This window comes from Macaca thibetana, chromosome 2 (genome assembly GCF_024542745.1).
Source record: "Macaca thibetana thibetana isolate TM-01 chromosome 2, ASM2454274v1, whole genome shotgun sequence".
Classification (NCBI taxonomy): Eukaryota; Metazoa; Chordata; class Mammalia; order Primates; family Cercopithecidae; genus Macaca; species Macaca thibetana.
The window spans coordinates 32,484,770-32,497,740 of record NC_065579.1 but is presented as its reverse complement, the minus strand read 5'-3'; the positions used below and the strand labels follow the sequence as shown (position 1 = coordinate 32,497,740).

Below are 12,971 nucleotides of genomic sequence, written 5' to 3'. Positions count from 1 at the left end.
AGTGGATTGACAAAATGCCGTACCTTCCTTATCCTGCTTCCAAGTAAGCCTCTAAGAAAGGTGGCAGCATGATGTGGTGGAAAGAGCGTCAGGCTAGGATCTGAGACATCTGAGTTTCCATTAAGGCTTTACCATTTGTGATATCCTCCACCCTGCCCCGAACGGATCATACAACAAAGACTTGGCCTTCACTCATTTATCCCACAGGTAACCTCTGAACACCTTGCTTATGCAGGCATCACACTAAGCACTGGGGGTACCAGACGTGTCGTGAAGAAATAATATCCCCGCTCTAATGGAGCCTGTAGCCTAATAAGGAAATCAGACTTTACTCATAAACTGTCTCTTCCAATCATGACATACAGTATGGTAGTAAGAGCATGGACTCAGACCCAGAATACGTAGGTTCAAATCCTGGCTCTGCTACTACCAGCTGTGTCACCAAAGGCAAGTTTTACTTAACCTGTGTCTTTTCTCAACTGTCAACTAGGTATAACAACAGTTAATATTCAATAGTGATTGATATATGTGTAAAGCAGCAGAAGAGTGGTAAGCGCTATCTGAGTGTTTGCAATGCATACCTACCGCTATTATTGATCATTCCCAGTAACGGATTCAGACACCTGCGTCCATACTCACCGCTTGCTCATTCCTCATCCCGATGTACTTGATGCCTAGCTGCTGGGCAGCAATGGCAATTTCGGTCACTGGGATGCCTACGATTCCAAATACGTACTCCACATCCTGAGGGACGAAGAACAAGAGAGTAATCTCCCACGGCCCCACCACATCGCCACATCCTTCCCTCCCTCCTGGACGCTAAAAAGAAAACCCCCGACTCCCATCGCCCATTTCTACTCGTCTCCGAGACAACATTGCGGTCTCCGCCACCTTCCGTAGGAGCGTTTCATTCCAGGAAGGTCCATCGTACTTGCGTTTTCAGGGCCTGGGCGATGACTTTAGCACCAGACACCTGTTCCTCGCTGCGCTCTGCGAAGTTACTGTCCGGCATCTTCCACCGAAAACCTCTAGGCACTCATGCAGCCGACAAACAAGCGGAGTCACCCAGCGAGGCAAACGCGAAAACGGCGGCACGCCCCCTGTGGGACTGCACCTCTGACGGACAGGAGGGCAACCAATTCTCTTAAAGAACGGGAAGGAAGAGGCGGTCTAAATTCTTCCACTCCCCGGGAGAGGTGAGAATGTAAACACGCGCGTTCTCCAATCAGAACTGCGCTCTCTTCCCAGCTCCTCCATTTGCGCGCCAGAGTGCCAGAGGGAGGCGGGACTAGCAGGAGACTGCTGCCTATGCAAAGCAGTAAGAAGCCGCGCTGTGAGGCCTCTCGCCATTGTCTTGGAGTCGGCCAGCCGGAGCGTTTTCGGCGCTGTAAAGGGAGAGTAGCGCATGCGCATATTCGGGGCGGAAGGCGCGCTAAGAGCAGGTGCGGAGGGGGCGCGGCGCGGCGTGGCGTGGAATGGACGTGGTGCCGGCGTGCGGCCCAGACCCCGCCCCCGGCCGACCAGGGGGCTGCGGGAGGGCTGCGCAAAGGCTGCCGGGAGCCGGAAAGCGCGGCGCGCTTGTGTGGTTCGGGTTCTTAGCTTTGTTCCTTGCTGCTGTGCTACTGCGTTGCGTTTTCTGCACATTTACTTACACGCTTTGTGGTTTACGCTCTCATAATCTTGTGGTTTTATAGTCCTTAAATGATTGTAACACACGTTACTAAAATCCAGAAGCAGGTGTGTACCCCAGCGAGAGTTAAAATGACGGTGAGAGTCGGTAGATCCAGACCGTGCTTGAGACCCTGAATCCTGTTTCCTACCCACTATTCAGCCGTTGGGTCCCAAGCGATGAAGTAGGGCACCTTGAAGGTAGTAGAGAGCACTGTTTTCTCCAGCCGTTGCTACTAATCCATATTACTTTCCGCTCGTCTCTTTCCAAAGTTAGGAACTATGGCGTTTCATAATTCTAGGTTGGGTCCCTACCTACAACCAGCCCTGCACCCGGTAGCCTTTTAAAACATTTTTGTGTGAAAATCGTTTGCAATGTGCAATATCTGAAACTACTGCCTTAGTGTCATTAGACCCTCTGCTCAATGACAATAAACATAAAATTCCCAATTATAATAAACAGTGGAACTTTAATTTTTTGAGGATTTGGAGTCATTTTAAGCAAAAAGACCAGTGATAAGTGGACAGTAAAGAGATGAGAGGGGGGTGGGTCATGGGTAGTGAAATGAATGAGAAGCACTGGAAGTGAAAGGATTTCTAAACCCGGACATTTTCAAACTCTAGTCCCGGGTATTTTCAAAAGCTCTTCCCCTCTTTTTCTCAACCCCTCAACCCCACCCCAAGCAGAGGAGAGTGAAGTGGTTGCCTCCCTGCATATGGGGACTGTGTTAGTTCATTTTCATACTGCTATAAAGAAATACCCCAAACTGGGTAATTTATAAAGAAAAAGAGATTTAATGGTCTCACAGTTGCAAATGGCTGCGGAGGCCTCAAAATCATGGCAGAAGGTGAAGGAGGAGCAAAGGCATGTCTTACATGGTGGCAGGCAAGACAGCGTGTGCAGGGGAACTGCCCTTTATAAAACCATCAGATCTCATGAGACTTACTATCGTAAGAACAGCATGGGAAAAACCCCCTCCCCATGATTCCGTTACTTCCCACTGGGTCCCTCTCACCACATGTGGGGATAACGGGAGCTATAATTCAAGATGAGATTTGGGTGAGGACACAGCCAAACCATTCTGCCCCAGTCCCTCCCAAATATCATATCCTCACATTTCAAAACCAATCATGCCTTCCCAACAGTCCCCCAAAGTCTTAACTCATTTCAGCATTAACTCAAAAGTCCACAGTCCAGAGTCTCATCTGAGACAAGGCAAGTCCCTTCCGCCTATGAGCCTATAAAATCAAAAGCAAGCTAGTTACTTCCTAGATACAATGGGGTACAGGTGTGGGGTAAATATACCTGTTCCAAATGGGAGAAATTGGCCAAAACAAAGGGGCTAAAGGCCCCATGCAAGTCCAAAATCTAGCAGGGCAGTCAAATATTAAAGCTCTATGATGATCTCCTTTGACCTCGTGTCTCACATCCAGATCATGCTGATGCAAGAGCTGGGCTCCCACGGCCTTGGGCAGCTCTGCCCCTGTGGCTTTACAGGCTACAACTCCCGCTCGCAGCTGCTTTCACAAGCTGATATTGAGTGCCTGCACCTCTAGGCACATGATGCAAGCAGTCAGTGGATCTACCATTCTGGGGTCTGGAGTATGGTGGCCCCCTTCTCACAGTTCCACTAGGCAGTGCAGCAGTAGGGACTCTGTATGGGGGCTCCCACCCCACATTTCCCTCCCACACTGCCCTAGCAGAGATTCTCTATGAGGTCTCTACCCCTGCAGCAAGCTTCTACCTGGACATCCAAGCATTTCCATACATCCTCTGAAATCTAGGCAGAGGTTCCCAAACCTCAATTTTTGACTTCTGTGCACCTGCAGGCTCAACACCATGTGGAAGCTGCCAAGGCTTCAGGTTTGCACCCTCTGAAGCCAGGCCTGAGCTGTACATTGACCCCTTTTAGCCATGGCTGGCATGGCTGGGATGCAGGACACCAAGTTCCTAGGCTACACACAGCAGGGGGACCCTGGACCTGACCCATGAAACCATTTTTCCTTCTAGGTTTCTGGGCCTGTGATGGGAGGGCCTGCTGTGAAGGTCTCTGACATGCCTTGGAGACATTTTCCCCATTGTCTTGGTGATTAATAGTTGGCTCCTTATTACTTATGCAAATTTCTGCTGCCAGCTTGAATTTCTCCCTAGAAAATGGGTTTTTATTTTCTACTGCATCATTAGTCTGCAAATTTTTCAAATTTGTATGCTCTGCTTCCTCTGGAACACTTTGCCATTTAGAAATTTCTTCTGCCAGACACCCTAAATCATCTCTCTCAAGTTCAAAGTTCCACAGATCTCTAGGGCAGGGGCAAAATGCCACTAGTCTCTTTGCATAGCAAGAGTAACCTTTACTCCAATTCTGAATAAGTTCCTCATCTCCATCAGAAACCACCTCAGCCTGAATTTTATTGTCCATATCACTATCAGCATTTTGGTCAAAGCCATTCAATAAGTCTCTAGGAGGTTCCAAACTTTCCCACATTTTCCTGTCTTCTGAGCTCTCCAAGTCTCTAGGAAGTTCCAGACTTTCCCACATTTTCCTGTCTTCTGAGCCCTCCAATCTGTTCCAACCTCTGCCAGTTACCCAGTTCCAAAGTTGTTTCCACAGTTTCGGTTGTCTTCACAGCAGTGCCCCACTCTCTGCATTACCAATTTTCTGTGTTAGTCCATTTTCATACTGCTATGAAGAAATATCCCAAACTGGGTAATTTATAAAGAAAAAGAGGTTTAATAGATTCACAGTTCCACATGGCTGGAGAGACGTCACAATCATGGTGGAAAATGGAGGAGGAGCAAAGGCACGTCTTACATGGCAACAGACAAGGGTGTGTGCAGGGAAATTCCCATTTATAAAACCATCACAACTTGATCACAAGAACAGCATGGGAAAAACCGTCCCCCATGATTCAGTTACCTTCCACCAGGTACCACTCATATGTGGGGATTATGGGAGCTATAATTCAAGATGAGATTTGAGTGGGGACACAACCAAACTATATCAGGGACCCATCTAAGAGGGTGACTTCTTTCAAGTCTCAAAGTATATCTAAAAAGAAAATGCAGATTTTGCATTCTATCTAGAATGTATCCATATTTTAACTTTAAAATGACATTTTTTAAGTTATAATAAGGATAAAATTCAATGCCCAGATCTTAAATGTTAGTCAGATGAGTTTTGACAGTTTTATATATATATCTATACATACCTATAAAATCACTACCCAAAATAAAAATGACGTTTTAAACTGCTTACCTGTCAAGTAAAATTGACATTCCAGAAAGATGTGAAATGGGCTGGGCACAATAGCTCATGCCTGTAATCCCAGCACTTTGAGAGGCCAAGCTGGGCAGATCATTTGAGGTCAGGAGTTCGAGACCAGCCTGGCCAACATGGTGAAACCCCATCTCTACTAAAATACAAAAATTATCCGGGTGTGGTGGCACATGCCTGTAATCCCAGCTCTTCAGGAGGCTGAGGTGGGAGGATCACTTGAGCCAGAGAGGTAGAGGTTGCAGTAAACCAAGATTGCACCACTGCACTCCAGCCTGAGTGACAGAGCGAGATCCTATCTCAAAAAGAAAAAAGAAGAAAGATGTGAAATCATCTTTGCACTTTGAATAGTCCTTGACACAATGCCTCCTGTCCTTGTTGGAGAAGTATGGACCCCACCCCCTTCCATCATGTATTATTTATATCAGTACCTTCTGTGACAGTCTCTGCCCCTGTTGCATCAGAGTCACTTGGAAAGCTTTTTCCAAATAGTTACTTGGGCCCTACCCCAGATCTCCTGAATCAGCATCTTAGGACAAGTTAGGCACCTGTATTTTTAAAAAGCTGCTACCTGATTTTGCTTTGCAGCCCAGAGTTGAGAACCCTAGCTCTATATTCGTGCCAGAAGCATGACTTACTAATTAAACATATAATTGCCTGTCACCAAAGGAATATTGTTGATTAATTTGGATTGACAGATTCAAGGCTGATTTGACATTGGCAGAACAAGCTGTATCGATGGCAGATAGTCAGTTCACCAGCCCTACTTCTGTGTCAGAAGAAACACTGACAGAACCACTCAGTATGAAGTGCAATGAAAACAACTCTGAATTGGAACAAATACCTGGAATTCAGTTAACTGGTTTTGCAAAAGGATAAATACTCAACTGGCTGGATTCTGCCATTTAACAAAGAAAAATCATTGGGATTGTTTAAACTTGCTTTCACCTTTACACCTTTCAGTTCAGAATGCAGTGTTCAATTGTTAACTTGGGCTTGATGATTCAGCAGAAGGAAGTGATTTGAGTTCTGGCTCCCTGAATTAACGGGGCCAAGGAGCAACTCCTTTGCAATCCAGTTGTAATTACAGCCAGCTTGTCCAACCCTTGGCCCAGGACGGCTTTGAATGCGGCCCAACACAAATTCATAAACTGTCTTAAAACATTATGAGATGTATGCAACGACCCTTTTTTTTTTTTTTTTTTTTTTTTTAGCTCATCAGCTATCATTCGTGTTAGTGTATTTTATGTGTGGCCCAAGACGATTATTCTTCTTCCAGTATGGCCCAGGGAATCCAAAAGATTGGATACCCCTGACAGAATCCCAGGATTCTTCTGTAATTTCTCAGAGGCCCTCTGTGCATTCTCTGTAAACACTATCCACATTCTTTATTACTTTCATTGGCAATAGGTATAACACTTTATTTGTTGGATATTTTACTGAAATTTTATTTGCTTTTGCTTATTTACTGATTGGTGGGAGGAAGTCAAAGGAGGAATAAAGCTAACCTGTTTAAAAGAAAAGGCTAAAATATTCATAACATGCTCTCCAAAGAGCAGAGCTAGTCATCAAAGAATCTGCATACCAATTACTCTATTTGTGGGTTCTGGATTTAAGATTATGAAAAAGAGCAAATTGTTGGTTTTCTTCTATCTGGGCCAAGGAGATATCCAGGCAACCAGGTAATTTAGTAAGAGTTGCAAATATAGTGCCTGGAGAAAATTAATTCTCTAAAGACTGCAGCTTCTACAGGCAGTAACTCTTAAAGCCCCCAAATTGGGATAGTGCATTTTAATTTCAATACACTAACAAGGACACTAAAAATCCTTGTGATTATTTTAAGACATAACACTAGCTGAACTTGTGATTAAATATTCTCACAAACGTGTTATCAAAATGTGAAATGTTTACTTATCAAATGAGGAAATGAATCAAGGTCATTTGTGATACATTATAGAAGCCTAAAATGAAATTGCCTGACATAAAGATGATGAAGCTGAAACTGAATATCTCAAAAACAAAAAAGGCAGAAACAACAAAAAAAGGAATCTATATAGAACACTATTTTTTATAGCAATGCGAAAACTGTACAGCAGGAAATGTGCTGTAGGAAATATGTCAACATAGGAAGTAAAATAATGTAATGAAAAGGTTCTTTGAATAAAGTGGGTTAAATTGATTTTCTTTGCTGCTTATTAAATTTGTGGACTTCAAAGTACCAAAGCTCAGCAATAGGCTTGAAACAAACCCAGTGAAAAGCAACTTTATTATTGAGCTGAGGATTGATATCAATAATAACTCACTAATAAAAAAGCTTGATAATGAAACTCCCAGTGCCTGATGTCGGTTGACAGACACTGAGAGTTTTCCCCAGGTACTCTGTGACCTAGAGAAAGCTTGGATTCCTGCCTTTGGCTTGAGCTGGCAAGCCCTGTGTCTTTACTCTACATTTTAATGCCAGGGAGACCCAGGACTGAAGCAGGGAGTGCCGTGGGAAGAAAACAGAAGGAATGTTGTTCCCTTGTTTTAGCTTTGTATTCATCCATTATGAGTTTGGTTTTTTTTTAAGAGCATTTGAGATAGTTTGACAGCAGCAGTCATTACATCACTGATGAGGACGTTTACTTGTGTAAAATGCATCAGAAAATAGTGACAACTCTATGTTGTGCTATGAGGGTGTAAGAGATTTATCTCAAATAGCTTAGAAATCATAATATAGGCCAGCGTGGTGGCTCACGCCTGTAATCTCAACACTTTGGGAGGCCGAGGTGGGCAGATCATGAGTTCAGGAGATTGACACCATCCTGGCCAACATGGTGAAACCCTGTTTCTACTAAAAATACAAAGATTAGCTGGGTATGGTGATGCGCGCCTGTAATCCTAGCTACTGGGGAAGCTGAGGCAGGAGAATCGCTTGAACCCAGGAGTCGGAGGTTGCAGTGAGCCGAGATTGCGCTACTGCACTCCAGCCTGGTGACAGAGCGAGACTCCGTCTCAAAAAAAGAAAAGAAAAGAAAAGAAATCATAATATTTCTCCGTATGATGGAACTCCACACTTGGGGGAGTGTCCCACAGGGTAGGGGGGCAGCTATCACCCATGAAATATGGTACTAGTGTTGAAATATTTTGTTTTCACTTGCTTCCTTTGCCATTAGCATTCATTACAGCCCTTTCCTTTAACTTTTTAATTTGTACTTTATTGCTTTGTTTTGAGCTTAATCTATTCTCCATGTCAGCAAAACAAAGACTTATCTCTAGGGAAGAATCTCTGAGTGATTCCCAGGGTTTGGGGGTTGAAATGGGGACATCTTCATGATGAACTTAAGCCCTTAAACTTCTTTTTGCATCATAACCTTTGAGTTCTTCTTTGGAGCTTAGCTGTGATTTATTGTTTACACTTTAAAAAAATACATTTAACATGTATGACATGTTTCAGACACATGAATAGGATCAGAGATTAATATACACCCATGTACCCAGCCGCTGGCTTAAGAAATACATCACAAATATAATGAAGCCCCTGGGTATCCTTTCCCCATTACACCTCTTTTCCTGTCCTGCAGAGGTAACCACTGTCTTGAATTTGGTGTTTATAATTCCCACATTATCCATTCTTTAGATGATGGATATTTGGGTCATTTTTAGTTTTTTTGGTGTAAAAACAGTGTGCTCTGAAATTCTTGCATGTTTCCTTGTTGTGCACATGTGTGAGAGTTTCTACATATATATCAAGGTGGAGGTCATCATCATTTGATCTCCAAAGTATTATACCAATTTATACTCCCAAGATCTGTGTATTAGAGCTACCCTTTCTCCATAGTCTCAATTGTGAAGCTTTAAACATTTTTAGATGTGAAATGGCTTCTCAGTTCCATTTCGCTGACTACTAATAAGGTTAAGTTATATTTGTATATATATATTGGCCATGCGTGTTTCTTTTTCTGTGAATTACCTGTTTACATCTGTTGCCCATTTCCTTATTTGATTATTTTTTGCTTTTTGACTTGTAGATGCCCTTTATGTATTCTGAACGCTAATTATTTGTCTTTTAACTTTGTTAATAGTGATTGTAGAGGTATAAAGGGTTTTTTTGTAGTCACATTTGACAATTCTTTTTCCTTATTTTTTTTTTTTTTGTAACTTGCTAAAGAAAACTTTTCTAACCTGAGGTTATGAGGATTTTTTTGGATATCAAAAAGTGTGAAGTTTAATTTTTTATATTTAAGTCTCTACCTGGAATTGATTTTTGTATGTTGAGAAGTAGGAATCCATATAATATATGTCAATTAGATTTGCTGTGTAATTAACCACCCCAAAACTTAGTGGGTTAAAAGAACCACCATTTATTTAACATATATTCCTATGAGGCTGGGCTCTACTTGGCTCACTTGTGTGTCTGGTGGTCAGTTGCCAGTGAGCTGAGTCACTCAGCCCCTGGAGGTTAGCTAGTTGTCCACTGGGGTAGCAGGCATATTGCCAATGAGCCACAAAGCTCTCACCACTCAGCAGACTAGCTGGACTTCTTCATTTGATGGCAGCAGGTTGCAAAAGGGAATAAGCCTCATTGTGCAAGCCTCTATGTGCAGTGTTTGCTGACATCTCATTAGCCAAAGCAAGTTATGTGACTGGGCTCAGACTCTGAGTTAAAGGCATTAAAGTTACATGATAATGGAACATGGATACAGAGAGGGGAGCAGTTGCTGGCCTTTTTTATAGTCAATTTACCATAACATCCAGTTGTCCAAGCACCATTCATAATATAGTTGATTCTCATCCCAGTGATACATAATTTCCCCTCTGTGGAATGTCATGCTCACACATTTATGATGTATTTCTGTACTCTGTTCTTTTCCTATCCTAACACCAATCCCACACTATCTTAATTTCTCTATTTTTAAAATAAGTCTTGATGTTGGTAGGACAAGTAGTCCCTGGACTTCATTCTTTTGAAGCCATCTAGTTTATTATATTAGTTTTAAGGAACTAGAAGGGGTGGAAGAGGAAACTTTAGATTAAAAGAGATTTAAAAGATACAGAGTTTTTTTAGTGGGCAAGACTAAACTACCGTGTCTAGGGATGCACACTGGGTGATAAAGCTATTTTAAAAGACAAAGAAGTGATGACTATAAAAGTCAGCGTTATGGTTGCTTGATGCCTCATGGGTAATGTTGTCAGATTTAGAAAAAAAAAAAAAAACAGGACACCAAGACTCCCAGGTGAATTTGAACTTTAGATGAACAATGCATAATTTTTTGTAGTATAAGTATGTTCTAACATACTTATTTATCTGAAAGTTAAATTTAACTGGGCCACCTGTATTTTTACCTGAAAAAATCCTGATTTTATTCAGGGTGATAATGTGGTTTACATTGCCCAGCCTTCCTTGTAGCTAGGAGTGGTCACGTGTCCACACATGGGCCAAAGCAATTTAAATAGGAGTCACTGGGCAGGGCTTTTGGGAAAGCTGATGAAACTGGCAAGTACCCTCTGTACTCTTCCCCTGTACAGCATGATAACTGGAGTTGCAGAAGGCGTTTTGGAACCGTAAGATGACTTTGAAGGTGGAAGCTACATGCCAAGAAGTTAGGCCCAGAAAGAGAGGGATCCTGGGTCCTATATGACTCTTGCCTTTGTCAGTTTTATTATCAGATTTGTATCACTTCATAAGAAAAAATGCCTTCTTTTACTATATTCTCACACACATTGAGTAGCATTAGGATTATTTGATTATCCTTTATGGTTAGAAAGAATTCTTCTAGAAACTATTTGGGCCTGTTTTGAGGGTGGAGAATGGGAGGGAATGATTGTTTGATAACTGTTTCTTCTATGATTGTTGGCAAGGTTTAGTTTTTTCTTTTATCTGAAGTTTTGATAAAAATATATTTTTCAATCCCATCTACTCTGGAGGCTGAGGCACAAGAATTGCTTGAACCCAGGAGGCAGAGGTTGCAATGAGCTGAGATTGCACCACTATACTCCAGCCTGGGTGATGGAGCGAGACTGCCTCCAAAAAAAAAAAAAAAAAAGAAAGAAAAAGACAAAACAAATATATATATTTTTTCTAGGAAATTACCCATCTAAATTTTCAAGCTTATCAATATAGGATTGAATGAGGTGATTATTCTTTATTTTGAAAACTTCTTCTGCATTTATAGATTTCTCTTTATTATTATTTATTTTGTATATTTGTTTCTCTTTTTTTCTTAATTCGGTTAGCTGATCATTTGTCTTTACCTTTTTTTTCCTCTAAACAACAACTCCTTAGACATACTTATTCATTCTCTCATTTTTCTGTTTTCTAATTTAATTTCCAGTCTTTTTTTTTTTTTTTTTTTTTTTTTTGAGACGGAGTCTCGCTCTGTCGCCCGGGCTGGAGTGCAGTGGCCGGATCTCAGCTCACTGCAAGCTCTGCCTCCCGGGTTTACGCCATTCTCCTGCCTCAGCCTCCTGAATAGCTGGGACTACAGGCGCCCGCCACCTCGCCCGGCTAGTTTTTTGTATTTTTTTTAGTAGAGACGGGGTTTCACCGTGTTAGCCAGGATGGTCTCGATCTCCTGACCTCGTGATCCGCCCGCCTCGGCCTCCCAGAGTTCTGGGCAGTCTTATTTTTATTTCCTTCCTTTTGCTTTCTTGAGCATGCCATTACTCTTTTCCTCACTCTTACCACCTTTTGTTAGTTTTACAATCTCTACACTGCCAGAGTTAATAACATTTGCACTGTGTTCTATAAACATAATCCTTATGTTTATTTTATATTCAAGGCTCTTGCCAGTTTTTCCATTCACCTCTTACTTAGCCGAAGATTACCCTCTATGCATTTTTTCAAAGGCTGATGAGGCCGATGAGAATAATATTCCCTGAGTTCTTACATTTTCATACCTATTATCTGGCTTTTTTTCTTTACTTCAACCATAGGTTGGCATAATATATAATTTCTGGCTTATGTTTTACTTTCCAGAAGGATTCTATAGGCTTTTACTGGCATTGGTGTTATTGTAGTAAAGTCTGAGGACAGCCTGATTTTTTGCCCCTAATAAATGCCCTTGATCTTTTTATTTAGCTTCCCAAATGATTCTTACTTTATCTTTGAAGATCAGGAATTTTACTAGGCCATCTGCTGATGTTGACCTTCTGTTCCTTTCTTTCTTGAGTTTTGCTATCTCTTTTCAGTCTATAAATTGAAATATGCTTTTATTTCTGGTGAGTTTTCTTCATCTTTAAATATTTTGTTTGCTCCATTATATGTTGTCTATTGTTGTATAAAAATTTACCCTACGACCTATTTAGCAGCTTAAAACAAGACCCATTTATTATCTCAAAGTCTCTATGTGTCAGGAGTCTGTGCATAGTTTTACTGGATCCTCTGGTCACCATCTCACAAGGCTGCAGTGAAGTTGTCAGCTGGCCTCATGGTCTCATCTGAGGCTGAGTTTTCTTCCAAATTCAACTGATTGTCGAAAGAATGAATTTCCTTGCAGTTGTATTCATGGTGGCTTGCTTCTTCAAGGTCAGCAGGGGAGAGAGTATATCTGAAATCTTGCAGCACCCCAGTTCTTTTTTTAAAGACCTGATTAAGTCAGACCCAGCAGGATCATCTCTTTTGATTAACTAGATTAACTGGCTTGGGATTTTAACTACATATGTGAAAGCCCTTCACCTTTGTCAGATTCTGTTGGTTAGAACAGAGCACAATTTCCACCTGCACTCAAGAAAAGAGGATTATACAAGGAGTCACCTTAGGGTGTGTCCACCACATATTATTTTTTTTTCTTTTATGTATTTTCCAATTATGCATAGATGGATCTCGTTCACCTGTTCTCCCTGTCATTTCCTGTGGACTCCTTTTCAATTCTGTATTTCCATTCATATTGCTTATTTATTTACAGCATCTTCTGATTGCTTTTGCTGCTTCTGTCTTTGCCCTAATTTCTTGACGTTTTAATTTTTTCTTCTGTTTCTTTCCTAAGCTCTGCCAGATAATATTTCATCTGTCTCCCCGCTTTCTATTCCCCACTCCCTTCTTCCCTC

The 12,971-nt window shown here is 41.8% G+C and overlaps 2 protein-coding genes across 4 annotated transcripts in view; one reads left to right on the top strand and one right to left on the bottom strand.

Annotated features, from left to right (window-relative positions):
• Positions 1-1,106, bottom strand: part of HACL1 (2-hydroxyacyl-CoA lyase 1) — a 40,220-nt gene extending 39,114 nt beyond the window's left edge. For 2 of the 3 annotated variants that reach the window (XM_050777582.1, XM_050777578.1), the window contains exons 1-2: positions 932-1,105; positions 640-744 (exon numbers count right to left, since the gene is read on the bottom strand). In XM_050777582.1, the coding sequence (XP_050633539.1) occupies positions 640-744; positions 932-1,012 (186 nt within the window). In that variant the 5' untranslated portion in view covers positions 1,013-1,105. Of the gene's footprint in view, positions 1-639; positions 745-931 lie in introns of all 3 variants that reach the window. The other variant, XM_050777573.1, reaches the window with a different exon arrangement.
• A 202-nt stretch (positions 1,107-1,308) lies between these two features.
• The window catches only part of BTD (biotinidase), a 45,530-nt gene continuing 33,867 nt past the window's right edge, over positions 1,309-12,971 (top strand). The window contains exon 1 of the mRNA XM_050777588.1: positions 1,309-1,442. Within this exon, the coding sequence (XP_050633545.1) occupies positions 1,309-1,442 (134 nt within the window). The remainder of the gene's footprint in view (positions 1,443-12,971) is intronic.